At 41.1% G+C, this 17,512-nt stretch overlaps 1 protein-coding gene across 3 annotated transcripts in view; it reads right to left on the bottom strand.

The window, feature by feature from the left end:
• LOC137616323 (uncharacterized) overlaps positions 1 to 17,512 on the bottom strand; it is a 225,748-nt gene that overhangs the window by 16,298 nt on the left and 191,938 nt on the right. For all 3 annotated transcript variants that reach the window (XR_011039393.1, XR_011039392.1, XM_068345974.1), the window contains exon 3: positions 10,734 to 10,892. Coding sequence is in view for 1 of the 3 variants with exons in the window: in XM_068345974.1 (XP_068202075.1) it covers positions 10,734 to 10,892 (159 nt within the window). In the remaining 2 variants the exon portion in view is untranslated. The remainder of the gene's footprint in view (positions 1 to 10,733; positions 10,893 to 17,512) is intronic.

Genomic DNA, 17,512 nt, shown 5'->3' on the forward strand with positions numbered 1-17,512 from the left:
ACCAGATGGCTCAGTCACTCACTGTCCAAAGGAAAAGGCAACCCTGTTGGCTGATGTTTTTGACAGTAAACTGAGTAATGAAAAACATCCTCATTCCTGTTTTCCAGAGGCTAAACTAACTAATTTAGCTTTTCGATCTCGAGAGATTAAAGCTCTATTGATGGACCTTGATACTTATGGAGGTGTAGACCCAAATGGCATTTTTCCTTTGTTTTTTATAAAGACAGCAGATTTCTTAGCTCTAAAGTTAGGTTATTTTGCGCAAGTTAGCAAGAAGAGGAGCTTTTAGCACTTGTTGGAGAATTGGTAATGTTACTCCTCTATGTAAACGTGTTTGTGGTAGCTCAAGTCCCACGGATTACCACCCATTTCCTTAACTTCCATATTATCTAAAGTTTTTGAACGTCTTCTGGCAAAACGTCTTAATAGGTTTGCTGAAGGTAATCATCTATTCCCTAGTTTACAATTTGGTTTTCGTAAAGGCCTTGGAGCATGTGATGCCCTTCTTACAACCTCCAATGCTGTACAGAAATCCCTTGATTGTGGTCAGGAAGTTTGTATGATTGGCCTTTATTTTAGGGCTGCCTTTGACCGTGTGAATCACGAGGACCTTGTTTTCAAACTCAAACAGTTGGGAGTGGGAGGGTCGTTTCTTAGCATTATTATTGATTTTTTAAGTAATAGATCTCAAAGAGTTGTTGTTGATGGGCACCATAGTGAGTATAGGAATGTGATATCTGGTGTTCCACAGGGTAGTGTTCTTGGCCCATTACTTTTCATACTATATACACATGACATGTAGTTTGGCCTAGAAAACAAGCTTGTTGCATATGCAAATGATGCTACTCTCTTTGCTTCAATTCCATCCCCTGGGGTTGGTGAATCCCTTAATAGAGATTTAGCTAAAATTAGTGCATGGTGCAAATTATGGGGTATGAAGTTGAATCCTAATGAAACTCAAAGTATGATTGTGGGGTATGAAGTTGAATCCTAATAAAACTCAAAGTATGATTGTAAGTAGGACAAGGACGGCGGCTCCTCAACATCCGGATCTTAGTATTGATGTTTCTTTAAATTTGACTTAAAATTTTAGGGGTGATTCTCAACAGAAAATTTACTTTTGAGAAACACATTAGGTCTGTCTCTTCTTCAATTGCACAAAAAATTGTCTTATTGAGAAAGTCTTACAAGATTTTCGGTGATCAATCTATTTTGAAGTAGTGTTTTAATTCTTTCATTCTACCTTGATTTGAGTATTGTTCTCCTGTCTGGTATTCAGCTGCTGATTCTCATCTTAATTTGTTGGACAGAAACTTGCGCTCTTTTAAATTTCTTATTCCTGATCTAGATATTAATCTTTGGCACCGTCGTTCAATTAGTTTATTATGCGCGTTTCATAAGATTTTTCATAACTGACCATCCTTTACATTCAAATCTCCCTGGACAATTCTATCCTGTTCGTCATACTAGGCAGGCAGTTAATTCTAATAGCCAGGCCTTCTCCATCATGAGGCTCAATACTAAACAGTATTCAAGAAGTTTTATTCCAGCTGTTACCAAGTTGTGGAATGATTTTCCTAATCGGGTAGCTGAATCAGTAGAACTTCAAAAGTTCAAAGTTGGAGCAAATATTTCTATGTTGACCAGGCTGACAAGTGTCTTTTTATAGTTTATATATAACATATGTTTCCAACGTTAATAGTTTATATAGGACATCTGTTTTGATATTGTTACTGTTTTTAGAATGATTTATTGTTAATTTATTCTCATTTATTTATTTCCTTATTTCCTCTCCTCACTGGGCTATTTTTCCCTATTGGAGCCCTTTGGCTTATAGCATCTTGCTTTTCCAACTAGGGCTGTAGCTTGGCTAGTAATAATAATAATAATAATAATAATAATAATAATAATAATAATAATAATAAAAATGACTGATCTATCTAAATGTTTTTACTGATCCTAAAATATTTCATATATTTCTATTCATTCTTATATATAGATTACTGCTATTTATTTTATTTTCTTTCCTCACTGAACTACCTTTCCTGTTGGAGCCCTCTGACTTGTAGCATTCAGCTTTTCAAACCAGGCCATAGCTTGGCTAGAAAAAATATATCACAATATGACCAAAATCAATGTGAATGTTCTGTTGCCTGTCAATTGAAATAATTAATGGCTTGTATGTAGGAAACAAATTACTTTTTTAAAAACTATTGTTTTTTGTTTGTTAATTATTAGTTCATCTGCCCTAGTAAATTATTCTTTTTACTTTAGACTGACCTCAATCCCTACCCACAGGGTAGACCTTTTTCAGACTGGAGTAGGAGTATGTTTATTTTAGATGCTCTTGTAAAATACATCTGGCCAGAGTCCTCAAGCAAAGCCAGGCATCAAGTTGCTAAAATCCCTCTAGGAGAAGAGTGTAACTGACAGGCAATGTATAAAGGTTTCTTTTGTTTTATCTTATGCAAAATGACTGCTATGATATGGTTGGTGCTATGAGGATTAGCCAGCCTCCAAATACAACATTCATTACACCTTTCATGTTTACCTTTTGAGCCGAGACAAGGTCATATCACAGGACACTGGGACTTGTTTGGACCCAAAGAGTGTAGTGTAAGGATTGATATACAATGTATTTGTCTACTTGTTGCATTTATCTCAACTTCTTTGGCTGATCTTTTGAACCTTGAGATACTCATGTTTCTAGATAATACTTGCGAGCTTAAACTACGAAAAATGTTATTTTGATAATAAAATAAATTTTTGAATATACTTACCCGGTGATTATATAGCTGCAACTCTGTTGCCCGACAGACAACTCTACGGTAAAAACTCGCCAGCGATCGCTACACAGGTTGCGGGTGTGCCCAACAGCGCCATCTGTCGTCCAGATACCCAGTACTCAATGTAAACAAAGACTCAATTTTCTCCTCGTCCCACTGCGTCTCTATTGGGGAGGAAGGGAGGGTCCTTTAATTTATAATCACCGGGTAAGTATATTCAAAAATTTATTTTATTATCAAAATAACATTTTTCAATATTTAACTTAGCCGGTGATTATATAGCTGATTCACACCCAGGGGGGTGGGTAGAGACCAGCAATATATGTTTACACTTTTATGAGCTAAGAGTTTTTATTTCATTTTAGAAGTTATCAAAATAACAAAAACAAAATAAATAGGTACCTGGTAAGGAAGTCGACTTGAACAATTACTCTGCCTTTTAAGTACGTCTTCCTTACGGAGCCTCGCGATCCTCTTAGGATGCTGATCGACCCCTAGGATCTGAAGTATCAAGGGTTGCAACCCATACAACAGGACCTCATCAAAACCCCTAATCTAGGCGCTCTCAAGAAATGACTTTGACCACCCGCCAAATCAACCAGGATGCGAAAGGCTTCTTAGCCTTACGGACAACCCAAAAAACAACAATAAAAACATTTCAAGAGAAAGATTAAAAGGGTATGGAATTAGGGAATTGTAGTGGTTGAGCCCTCACCCACTACTGCACTCGCTGCTACGAATGGTCCCAGTGTGTAGCAGTTCTTGTAAAGAGACTGGACATCTTTCAAGTAAAATGACGCGAACACTGACTTGCTTCTCCAATAGGTTGCGTCCATTATACTTTGCAGAGATATATTTTGCTTAAAGGCCACGGAAGTTGTTACAGCTCTAACTTCGTGCGTCTTCACCTTAAGCAAAGTTCGGTCTTCCTCACTCAGATGTGAATGAGCTTCTCGTATTAACAATCTGATAAAGTCTGACCAAGCATTCTTTGACAAAGGCAAGGATGGTTTCTTAACTGAACACCATAAAGCTTCAGATTGGCCTTGTAAAGGTTTAGTACGCTTTAAATAGAACTTAAGAGCTCTAACAGGGCATAAGACTCTTTCTAGTTCATTGCCTACGATCTCCGATAAGCTGGGGATATCGAAAGATTTAGGCCAAGGCCGAGAAGGCAGCTCATTTTTGGCTAGAAAACCAAGTTGTAGCGAACAAGTGGCTTTTTCTGACGAAAATCCTATGTTCTTGCTGAAGGCATGAATCTCACTGACTCTTTTAGCCGAGGCTAAGCATACCAGGAAAAGAGTCTTAAGAGTGAGGCTGATTGTAACGGCTCCAACCTGTCTGACATGAAGAATCTTAGTACCACGTCTAAATTCCATCCAGGGGTAGCCAAACGACGCTCCTTGGTGGTCTCAAAAGACTTAAGGAGGTCTTGCAGATCTTTATGTTTGGAAAGATCTAAGCCTCTATGCCGGAAGACCGATGCCAACATGCTTCTGTAGCCCTTGATAGTGGGAGCTGAAAGGGATCGTCCTTTTCTCAGGTATAAGAGAAAAACAGCTATTTGAGCTACAGAGGTACTGGTCGAGGATACAGAAACTGACTTGCACCAGTCTCGGAAGACTTCCCACTTCGATTGGTAGACTCTAATGGAAGAAGCTCTCCTTGCTCTAGCAATCGCACTGGCTGCTTCCTCCGAAAAGCCTCTAGCTCTCGAGAGTCTTTCGATAGTCTGAAGGCAGTCAGACGAAGAGCGTGGAGGCTTTGGAGTACCTTCTTTACGTGTGGCTGACGTAGAAGGTCTACCCTTAGAGGAAGACTACTGGGAACGTCTACTAACCATCGAGGTATCTCGGTGAACCATTCTCTCGCGGGCCAGAGGGAAGCAACTAACGTCAACCTTGTCCCTTCGTGAGAGGCGAACTTCTGCAGTACCATGTTGACAATCTTGAACGGTGGGAATGCGTAGAGATCCAGATGTGACCAATCTAGGAGGAAAGCATCTATATGTATTGCTGCTGGGTCCGGGACTGGAGAGCAATAGATTGGAAGCCTCTTGGTCAGCGAGGTTGCAAAGAGATCTATGGATGGTTTTACCCCAAGTGGCCCAAAGTCTCTTGCACACATCCTTGTGGAGGGTCCATTCGGTTGGAATTACTTGCCCTTTCCGACTGAGACAATCTGCTATGACGTTCAAGTCGCCTTGGATGAACCTCGTTACTAGGGAGATGTCTTGACCTTTTGACCAGATGAGCAGGTCCCTTGCGATCTCGTACAACGTCAGTGAGTGGGTACCTCCTTGTTTGGAGATGTACGCCAAGGCCGTGGTGATGTCCGAGTTAACTTCCACCACTTTGCCTCGAAGGAGAGACTTGAAGCTTTTCAAGGCCAGATGTACTGCCAACAGCTCCTTGCAGTTGATATGCATGCTCCTCTGACTCGAGTTCCACAGTCCTGAGCATTCCCGACCGTCTAGTGTCGCGCCCCAGCCCACGTCCGATGCGTCCGAGAAGAGAACGTGGTTGGGAGTCTGAACAGCCAGGGGAAGACCCTCTCTTAGGTTGATATTGTCCTTCCACCAAGTCAGACAAGACTTTATCTTTTCGGAAACCGGGATCGAGACCGCTTCTAGCGTCTTGTCCTTTTTCCAGTGAAAAGCTAGATGGTATTGAAGAGGACGGAGGTGTAGTCTTCCTAGTGACACAAATTGTTCCACGGATGACAGCGTCCCTACCAGACTCATCCACAGCCTGACTGAGCAGCGTTCCTTCTTCAGCATCTTCTGGATGGATAGCAGGGCTTGATCTATTCTGGGGGCTGATCGTCTTTTTGTTCAGCAACGTCCTCATCAGAGGGTTCCTCATCCGAAAACTGATGAGGAAACGGCAACGGAGTGGGCAACGTCTGGCTCGCTGAGTCCGGTCGCACTGGTGGATGCGTGACGGAGCCGGTCGCACTGGTGGATGCGTGACGGAGCCGGACGCAACATCATGGAACTGCTGCACAGTCTGTGAACTGTCAACAACCATGGGTGCGCGAGGAAGCACAGCGTCAACCCGAAACTGTCTAGACCGTCTGGGTTGTGCAGTCAACACCCTACCGGGTTGCTGAGGTTGACGCACTGCGTCAAAACAAGTCACCTCTGCTGGTTGTTGAACGTCCTGAACGTCAACAACCACCTCCGAGCGTCGCTTAACGTCAACGTGCGGCTGGCAACCCACACTGGGTCGCATCGGTGGAGGAACCACCTCAACTGGCAGACGCGAGTAGGTTACCTCAGCGTCAACAGGGCGCACAACCGACCGGTTGGAAGGTTGTTGGCCAGAAGGTTCGGTAGCAACCTTCTCCGCATTAAAGTCCTCTATCAAGGACGCAAGCTTGGACTGCATGTCTTGCAGCAAAGCCCATTTAGAGTCTACGGGAGCAGGTGTGGCAACAGACGGGGTTAGCGACTGAGGCGGTACCGCTTACCATCCCTGAAAGCCTTGTTATGCATGACATAATTGTACAGCAAAACTTCAAAGGCTCGAAAACAGCTGTGAAGTTGACCTGTAAACAACTTGGAGCGTCTCCTGGCCAGGCGCCAGGGAGAGTCTACCAGAATTGAGAAGTCTATCTGGGCAGAGGCATGAACTCCCAAGACGAGAACTTCTCTCGTGTCATATCAGACTCTCGCTCTATAAACCAGTTTAAAAGAAGGGAAAGCAAAGGCTGTATCCCCCAAACTCCTCCTGGTGAAAAACCAGTTGCCTAGCCAACGTAAAGCTCTCTAGGAGAGCGAGAGAGCACTAGCTTAAAAACAACGGCTTCGAAGTAGCTAGGCCTAGTGTAAGCTCTGACGTTTAGGCGAACGAGGAGCAGCAGTTACAAAAAGATCCGGACAAAGATCCTTAAAAAAAATCATCATGATTTAATTAAAGTCCATAGGAGGCTAAGCAGCTTTAGGCTCCTCTCCATCTGACAGAGTCCTCAAGGGAATATCAGTAGGAGGGGGAACAGCAACTTCCTCATCTACAGGAACCTTGACCGATAAAAGCTGAGTCTCAAGCAAGGGAGAGACCTACCGTGGTGGCAATGCTTTACAAGCAGAGTCCACACTCACTGGTGCATTAGTAGCGGACCAGAACGCAACGTCATGTAACTGCTTGACAGTCTGTGAACTGTCAACAACTGAACTGTCAACCACAACAGGTGCGTGAGGACGCACAGCGTCCACTCGAGACTGCTTTGACTGCCTAGACTGAGCAGTCAAAACAACTCTAGAATGCGGAGGTTGACGCACAGCGTCAAAACAAGTCAACTCCGATTGTAAGTGAACGTCTTGAACGTCAACAGGAGCATCAGCAAGTGGCCTAACGTCCAAATGCGGCTGAAAAACCACACGAGACCGCATCGAGTGTGGTTCTAAACAACCTGACTGACGTGACTAAGCTACGCCAACGTCAACAGTAAGCACAAAGGAACGTTAGGTTGGCTGAAAGCCAGGATATCGATGAGATAAACGGCTAGACTCAACGGACTAATCGGCAGAATAGTCTTCCATAAGGGAGGCAAGCATATACTGCATGTCTTGCCATACAACCCATTAAGGATCAACGGAAATGGTTGTGGTAAGAGACGAGGGTAACGTCTGTGACCGCAACACTTTGGCAACAAAAAAAGACTCTCGGAGTCTGTGTTACGCTTTTGTTAGGCGGCGAGCAGTTATCCGATGACTGCATAGGGTCAGAGCTGTCCTAATGGTTGTAACCAGGACGCTGGACCTGTCCTGAAAGGACTGACTTTCGCTTAAGGGCTTCGAAACCTTGTGACAGGTTTCTTATGCGAAAAGCCTTCGGATGACGAGGAGAAACAACGTCTCTCTCGTCTTATGGTAGGGGAGATCTTGGTAAGATACACCCGATACCATAGAGGGAAAACGTCTGTTCGTTGATCAAGGCCTCTCGAACCCATAAGTCGTTTGACATTACTTCTCCCCTGGGCTTGGGAGCATGCAAGAGGTCCCGGACTAGGTGAACGACAGGCACGAACAGACGAACCCTCGGACGCAACACTGTAACACTTTGCGCATATCACTTTATCACTTCGATTTTCTGTTTTGCACTTATTTCACTGAAATCGAAACTTTTACTGATTTCTACCTGAAACACGCAATTCTACCCTTCATTAAAAGGTAGAAATTGCGAAATCAGTCGTATAATGCAAGCTCATTAATACCAGCAAAAAACAGAAAACATATTTTAAGATAAAAAAAAATCAGTGGCTGGGAAAGAGACTAAACACTAGTTCATATAACTACGTTTTCAATCTCTCACCGCACATAGCCTGGGGACGAGAATAAAAAACTAAAAACGTTTTATCCTTCCTCCCCGAACAGCGACTAGGGACGAGAGTAACTCGAGAACAACGTTACCCGCTTGAACGGAACGTTTTCTCTCCTCTCTCTCCCTCCGTCTCTATCTCTCTCTCTCTTTCTCTCTTGATTTCGCACCTAAGAGAAGAGCCCAATTATATTTCGTCAAAAAAACATGTTATTTGACTAAAGGAAAAAACAAAGGTTTTTCAAATAAAAAGTTCCTTTAAAATAGAATTTAAAACATTTAAGCTAAGAAAGAATGAACAAAACGTCAGAATCGATTTACTCTTACTGCAAAGTGAAACCGTGATACACTCTCTCTCTATCGTAACGATAGAGCGCATGTTGAACGTCCTGAACGTCAACAACTGCGTAGCATAAATAAACTAAACGTTAGTTCATCTTTGAAAACAGTACGAAGACTATCAAAGAAATTCTTTCATAAAATATTACATTTAAAAAGTTTTAAATCCTTAGCTCTTTAAAAGCTAATTACGATATAAAGGGCTCAACGTTGATTAACTTCGGTTTCCAAGTTAGGACCGCCTACTCTCAGGAAAGGTCTATATAAACAAAACATTAAAATTATTTTATATGTTTATAATAAATGGAAAGTTAATCGAAGAGGCCTAATAAAGGCGGAGAGATATAAAATATATAGAGGAAAATCTATAACGTGATAAGATAATTACTAAAAGCCTAAACACACTTCCGTCTAAGGGAAGGGTCGGCCATTTAAAAGTGAAAGAAAGTCCATACTCTCTTTGTCACCATAATTAAATCTATCCAAAACGAGTTCAAGATTTAAGATGAAGATAAAACACCTGCATAGCGAAAGCTCAAAACTAGAATAAAGTACTTCACCAATTAGTTGTGAAAAAACTCCAGTTTAGCAACAGCGAGTAAGTACGTCTTGTCGATAGCTCGACAGAGAGAAAATTGAGTCTTTGTTTACATTGAGTACTGGGTATCTGGACGACAGATGGCGCTGTTGGGCACACCCGCAACCTGTGTAGCGATCGCTGGCGAGTTTTTACCGTAGAGTTGTCTGTCGGGCAACAGAGTTGCAGCTATATAATCACCGGCTAAGTTAAATATTGAAAAGTGTACCTTAAAAAGGTTTTCCTTATTATTATGTACAAAGGGAGAATGAGAAGTCTTATGTGCCAGTGTTTTCTGGATAAGACTTCGAGTGAAATCATTCACAATGATGATATTCTAAATTTACGTAGCGGAATTGTTTTACTTGTGAGAAGGGATAAATATGACTGCCTTAATTTAGCACTGAAAATTGTTGTATAAATGGATTATGAAGTAAGAGTCAACCGGATCATTTTTTTTTTTACTTATCAATATTATTACAAGTTTTTTTTTTCCATTTGAAATAAATATTTTTATTTTTAAATTTTGTTTTCCTTTCCTAAGATTACCTGTTCTTCAGAAAAAAAAAATAATGGATAACATTTATAAAAATGAGATATTCTCATAGGCCGGTATAGCTCAAAATGAAAATATCTTGGTTAATCTCTAAACAAACTATGATTGGGTACTTTTGCCCTGAAACAAGACAAGGGGTGGTGCCAAAGGCCCCATATTTCTTCAATTTCTTCCCTGATGAATTCCTCTGTGGCCACCGAGTATAGTTGCAAGGTAGAGTAAATGAGGTCATCATCACCATAGGACGCTGGGAACTTTTTGAATGCAATATGTTGTAGGTAGCAGGTTCGCCAGGGCATCACCCACCCATAGATACACTACTGCTGGAGAGTTATTGGATTCTTTGACTGACCAGGCAGTACTACATTTGAACCCTCTCTCTGGTTACGGCTCATCTTGTCTTTGCCTGCACATACTAAGAATAGTCAGGCCTATTCTTACCACTTTGTCCTCATACACCTGCCAATATTGAGATTACCAAGCAATTCTTCTTCACTCAAGAGGTTAACTACTGCAATGAGGCTATTTTCCTCTTGGGAAGGGTAGAAGAGACCCTTTAGCTATGGTAAGCAGCTCTTCTAGGAAAAGGACACTCCAAAATCAAACCATTTTTTCTAGCTTTACGTAGTGCCATAGCCTGTACCATGGCCTTCCTCTGTCTCGGATTAGAGTTCTCTTGCTTGAGGGTACACTTGGGCATGCTGTTCTATCTCATTTCTCTTCATCTTATTTAAGTTTTTATAGTTTATATGTGAAGGATCTAATAGTAAGAACAAATAACCCAAAAGGTAATTTGACCAGATAATGTTTCTCGTCTTTACCAAAACACATCTTGAATGACTTGGTACCACGAACATTATCTGAGGAGAGCAAATCTAGCTAAAGAATAAACTGTTCATTAAACTAATACAACACCTTTAACATTCTAAATACAGCTGTGCCTCAGCTTGAGATATGCTGTATGGGGACTATCATGTCTGTAAAAGCAGATTTCCTACACAAGTTAACATCACAATACCCTTCAAAGTGCCAGACCTAACAGAATTTAGCATTTACAATCACATTAAAGGAACTTAGCAGCCTAGAAATAAATCCTTTACATAAAGAATTATGACATGTTTACTCTTCATATGTATGCAAATACTTCCAACCTTCAGAGAAAAGTAGAGTTCCATTTCTAGATGACTGAATGACGCAATACCATTGGCAGTGGCAATCTCCTTCAGCCACTCGGTTAAATAGACGACAGTTCTTCTCAAATATATCTTACAGCCATCATAATTTTTCTGCAACACCGTCTTGATAGAGACCTGAAATAAAAACAAAATATAGTCGCACGCAACTACAGAACTACTGTACTGTACGGATGTTGAGGTTTTATTATTAAAAGTACATTGTGTGCATACTAGGCATTAGTCTGAGACAAATATAATTTTGATCAAAGATCAGTATCCCTTCAGAAATTATTCATGGCTGAAAACCTGGTCTTTTACTGAATTTTGAGTAAATATTAATAAATCATTGTCTGCCCTTATACCTCAAATACAATAATTAGAATCAAATTCTAAAGTAATTTGTATTTTTTCTAAATAAACAAACCTGATTTGTTTAATAGGACTATGACTTCAGCCAAGCTGGAGTCAAGCTGGATCTTAATTGATGATATTTATAATGAGGAGGTAGCAGTTACGACAAAGTGGGTGGGGCGGTAAGCCATGCACCCCAGACAGGCTACTGAACAGCCATTTTAACCTTACCCTTGGTTGGGGAGGATCCTTACCTGAACTGGCATCTCTGCACTCATCCAAAAGCCAAAATCACATATGAGAAGTTGCCTGTTCTGACCAGAAACATAAACGAGTTGGAAGGTTTTGGCGTCTGAAGCATGAAGATAGTTTGAGAATGGATGATTATGTTAGCAAAGATTGTACACGTGGAATCTCTACCACGTGAACCATCATTAGAATAGACGATCGCGGGGAGAGATGATCGTGCACATAGTAACAATCATACAAATGGAGGTGATCGCGACCAGAGGACTCGACACCAGTAGATCTTTAAGGGGTAGCCTTCATAATTTGTGCACAATATGATGTTCCTGAGCAAAAAGGAGGAGTTACTGAAGCACCCGGGGAACGTCCCTGGCAGGAGAGGGAGACAAGCAAACCTGCATCCTGATCAACAGCACCAGTGCCTATGTTTTACAAGACCTGGCACTGGTAACAGGGGCAAGAGTCCTTGTATATTGTACCTCATCCTCTTCCCAGGAATTGGGTTCTGAGGAAACACGGCAACCAGATTAAGATTATGGATAAGAATTCCAGGAAGGGGCAGAGCGTATGCTCAGTTCATACGAGGGCTGCAGGAGCAGATGCTCTTCCTGCTATGGGACAATTCTCAGAACAGTCATGCATCCTGCAAAAAATACAAAGATGAGGACTTGTATATAAACAGAGTTACAACCAGGTTTACCAAGACAAATACAACCAGGTTTACCAAGACAAATACAACCCAGTTTACCAGGACAAACCACCATATCGGCTTGTAGTCTCCATGCAATCAGAAGCACAAACTATATGTGTTACATGACATCTGATAAAGGGGCAATGGTTTGTATTAGCACAAGAACAAATACAATAAAAATTGCAAATTCGGAGTTACTGTAATTTGTATTTTTCCAAACGATACAAACCTGGAACTATTTATAAAGGATACTACTTTCAGCGAAGCTGAAAGATAAGCCATCAGACATTTAGCAAGGGTAATCACCCACTCCGCTAGTTAGCGGGAGGAGTGAGGTGGTAGCTGGCTACCCCGTTCACTCACACCCCTAGGCCGAGCACCCACATTGCTTGCAGGCAGTACTTCCTGGGGGATAGGTGCTGCAAGGCCAATCTGTATAAATAGTTCCGGGTACTGTATGTATCGTTAGGAAAAATAAAAATTACCTTTAAATTTGTTCCATCACTCTATACAAACTTTCATTATTCATACGGGGATGATCATAACAAGTAGGAACCCTTGCACCTCACTAAAACACCATGCTATGCACAACTAGCGGCCTCCACAAGCAGTGTGCTTGTGATACTAGCAATGTGACTGGTCTAGGTAAGAGTTCTCAGAGTTATCAGAACCTTCAAGAGTACCATAAGACTTTACCCAATCCTCCCTCGTAAGAGGGAGCCTGAGGCTTTTAAACCATTTATTGTGAGCCACCACAAGATCCTTGAAAGTCTCAATGTTCCTGTGGGTCACGTCTTGCAGGAAGTGAGCGGGGAAGGTCACTCGACGCTTCTACATTCCTGCTGACAAGGCCTGCATCATATAGTCGTCTTATAAAAAAGGTAGTAGGTTGGTCAGGGCACCAGCCACCCATTGAGATACTACCACTAGAGAGTTATGGGGGCTTTGACTGGCCACACAATACTACATTGGATCCTTCTCTCTGGTTACGGTTCATTTTTAATTACTTTTTTAAAAACTATTGTTTTTTGTTTGTTAATTATTAGTTCATCTACCCTCATAAATTATTATATTTTTACTTTAGACTGACCTCAATCCCTACCCACAGGGTAGATCTTTTTCAGACTGGAGTAGGAGTATGTTTATTTTAGATGCTTTTGTAAAATACATCTGGCCAGAGTCCTCAAGCAAAGCCAGGCATCAAGTTGCTAAAATCCCTCTAGGAGAAGAGTGTAACTGACAGGCAATGTATAAAGGTTTCTTTTGTTTTATCTTATGCAAAATGACTGCTATGATATGGTTGGTGCTATGAGGACTAGCCAGCCTCCAAATACAACATTCATTACACCTTTCATGTTTACCTTTTGAGCCGGGACAAGGTCATATCACAGGACACTGGGACTTGTTTAGACCCAAAGAGTGTGGTGTAAGGATTGATATACAATGTATTTGTCTACTTGTTGCATTTATCTCAACTTCTTTGGCTGATCTTTTGAACCTTGAGATACTTATGTTTCTAGATAATACTTGCGAGCTTAAACTATGAAAAGTGTACCTCAAAAAGGTTTTCCTTATTATGATGTACAAGGAGAGATTGAGAAGTCTAATGTGCCAGTGTTTTCTGGATAATACTTGAGTTAACATGAAATCATTCACAATGATGATATTCTAAATTTACGTGGTGGAATTGTTTTATTTGTGAGAAGGGATAAATCTGACTGCCTTAATTTAGGACTGGAAATTGTTGTATAAATGGATTATGAAGTAAGAGTCAACCGGATCATTTTTTTTTTTTACTTATCAATATTATGACAAGTTTTTTTTCCATTCGAAATAAATATTTTTATTTTTAAATTTTGTTTTCCTTTCATAAGATTACCTGTTCTTCAGAAAAAAAAAATAATGAATAACATTTATAAAAGAGATATTCTCATAGGCCGGTATAGCTCAAAATGAAAATATCTTGGTTAACCTCTAAACAAACTATGATTGGGTACTTTTGCCCTGAAACAAGACAAGGGGTGGTGCCCAAGGCCCCATATTTCTTCAATTTCTTCCCTGATGAATTCCTCTGTGGCCACTGAGTATAGTTGCAAGGTAGAGTAAATGAGGTCATCATCCCGATAGAATGCTGGCAACCTTTTTAATGCAATATGCTGTAGGTAGCAGGTTCGCCAGGGCATCACCCACCCATAGATACACTACTGCTGGAGAGTTATTGGATTCTTTGACTGACCAGGCAGTACTAAATTTGATCCCTCTCTCTGCTTATGGCTCACCTTGTCTTTGCCTGCACATACATTGAATAGTTTGGCCTATTCATACCACTTTGTCTTCATACACCTGCCAATATTGAGATTAACAAGCAATTCTTCTTCGCTCAAGAGGTTAACTACTGCAATGAGGCTATTTTCCTCTTGGGAAGGGTAGAAGAGACCCTTTTGCTATGGTAAGCAGCTCTTCTAGGAAAAGGACAGTCCAAAATCAAATCATTTTTTCTAGCTTTGGGTAGTGCCATAGCCTCTGTACCATGGCCTTCCACTGTCTCGGATTAGAGTTCTCTTGCTTGAGGGTACACTTGGGCATGCTGTTCTATCTCATTTCTCTTCATCTTGTTTTCAAGTTTTTAGAGTTTATATGTGAAGGATCTAATAGTAAGAACAAATAACCCAAAAGGTAATTTGACCAGATAATGTTTCTCGTTTTTACCAAAACACATCTTAAATGACTTAGTACCACGAACATTATCCGAGGAGAGCGAATCTAGCTAAAGAATAAACTGTTCATTAAACTAATAAAACACCTTTAACATTATAAATACAGCTGTGCCTCAGCTTAACCCTTTTACCCCCAGGCTATTTAGAACTTTCCAACCCTTAACCCCCAGGGGTTATTTTTTTTTCAAGCACATTTTGCAGTATATATCTTTTAAATTGCTCTAACAGCCTTAGTTTTTGTCATAGAGAGGTCAGGTTGGTCTCATTCTCTTGGAAAATGCCTGAAGTTTCTCAAATAATTATAAAAAATATGCAAAAAAAAAAAATTGTAAATAGCAATTTTTGCAAGAACGTACCGGTACCTCCATGGGGGTAAAGGGATGTGTTTTGTGAAACGTACCAGTACGTCCTTTGGGGGTAAAAGGGTTAAGATATGCTGTATGGGGTCTATCATGTCTGTAAAAGCAGATTTCCTACACAAGTTAACATCACAATACCCTTCAAAGTGCCAGACCTAACAGAATTTAGCATTTACAATCGCATTAAAGGAACTTAGCAGCCTAGAAATAAATCCTTTACATAAAGAATTATGACATGTTTACTCTTCATATGTATGCAAATACTTCCAACCTTCAGAGAAAAATTATATTTTAATTATAAAATAAATTTTTGAATATACTTACCCGGTGAATATATAATAGCTGCTGCTCCAGCGGCTCGACAGAAAAACACACAAAAACTCGCGAGCGATCGCTATGAAGGTTGCGGGTGTGCCCACCAGCGCCAACTATCGGCCAGATACCGCATATGCATGTAAACAAGCCTCAATTCTTCTCGTCCCGCTGCGTCTCTATTGGGGAGGAAGTGAGGGCCTTTAATTTATATATTCACCGGGTAAGTATATTCAAAAATTTATTTTATAATTAAAATATCATTTTTAAATATTTAACTTAGCCGGTGAATATATAATAGCTGATTCACACCCAAGGTGGTGGGTAGAGACCAGAGTTAATTAAGTTTACAGCGTATATGCTTAGAGTTTTTGACAGTTATAATATAACAAAACCCAAATATATAGGTACCTGGTAAGGAAGTTGACTTAGACGATTACTCTGCCTTGTAAGTCTGTCTTCCTCACGAAGCCCAGCGATCCTCTTAGGATGCTGAAAGACTCCCAGGAGCTGAAGTATCAAGGGCTGCAACCCATACAAACAGGACCTCATCAAACCCCTAATCTGGGCGCTCTCAAGAAATGACTTTGACCACCCGCCAAATCAACCAGGATGCGAAAGGCTTCTTAGCCTTCCATACAACCCAAAAAACAATATTAAAAACATTTCAAGAGACAGATTAAAAAGGATATTGGAATTAGGGAAGTGTAGTGGTAGAACCCTCACCCACTACTGCACTCGCTGCAACGAATGGACCCAGTGTGTAGCAGTCCTCGTAAAGAGTCTGGACATCTTTTAAGTAAAATGACGCGAACACTGACTTGCTTCTCCAAAAAGTCGCGTCCATAATACTTTGCAGAGATCTATTTTGCTTGAAGGCCACGGAGGTTGCTATAACTCTAACTTCGTGCGTCTTAACCTTAAGCAAACATCGGTCTTTCTCATTCAAGTGAGAATGAGCTTCTCGTATTAAAAATCTGATAAAATATGACAAAGCATTCTTTGACATAGGCAATGATGGTTTCTTAACTGAGCACCATAATGCCTCAGATTTACCTCGTAATGACTTAGTACGAGCTAAATAGAACTTAAGAGCTCTAACAAAACATAATACTCTTTCCAGTTCGTTGCCTACGATCTCTGATAAGCAAGGAATATCAAAAGATTTAGGCCAAGGACGAGAAGGCAGTTCATTTTTGGCCAGGAAACCAAGTTGAAGTGAACAAGTGGCTTTTTCTGTAGAAAAGCCGATGTTCTTACTGAAGGCATAAAGTTCACTGACCCTTTTAGCCAAAGCCAAGCACACTAGGAAAAGTGTCTTGAGGGTGAGATCCTTCAGGGAGGCTGAATGTAATGGCTCAAACCTGTCTGACATGAGGAACCTTAGAACCACGTCTAAGTTCCATCCAGGAGTTGCCAAACGACGTTCCTTAGAGGTCTCGAAAGACTTAAGGAGATCTTGGAGATCTTTATTGTTGGAAAGATCTAAGCCTCTATGCCGAAAGACCGAAGCCAACATGCTCCTGTAGCCCTTAATCGTGGGAGCTGAGAGGGAGCGAACCTTTCTAAGATGTAAAAGAAAATCTGCGATTTGGGCTACAGAGGTACTGGACGAGGACACAGATGCTGACTTGCACCAGTCTCGAAAGACTTCCCACTTCGACTGGTATACTCTAATGGTAGAAGCTCTCCTCGCTCTTGCAATCGCACTGGCTGCCTCCTTCGAAAAGCCTCGAGCTCTTGAGAGTCTTTCGATAGTCTGAAGGCAGTCAGACGAAGAGCGGGGAGGCTTTGATGGACATTCTTTACGTGGGGCTGACGTAATAGATCTACCCTTAGAGGAAGACTTCTTGGAATGTCTACCAGCCATCGAAGTACCTCAGTGAACCACTCTCTCGCGGGCCAGAGGGGAGCAACCAACGTCAACCTTGTCCCTTCGTGAGAGGCGAACTTCTGCAGTACCTTGTTGACAATCTTGAATAGTGGGAATGCATATAAGTCCAGATGAGACCAATCTAGGAGAAATGTGTCTATGTGTATTGCTGCTGGGTCTGGGACTGGAGAGCAATAGATTGGAAG

The sequence above is a fragment of the Palaemon carinicauda genome, chromosome 22 (assembly GCF_036898095.1).
Source record: "Palaemon carinicauda isolate YSFRI2023 chromosome 22, ASM3689809v2, whole genome shotgun sequence".
Lineage (NCBI taxonomy): Eukaryota > Metazoa > Arthropoda > Malacostraca > Decapoda > Palaemonidae > Palaemon > Palaemon carinicauda.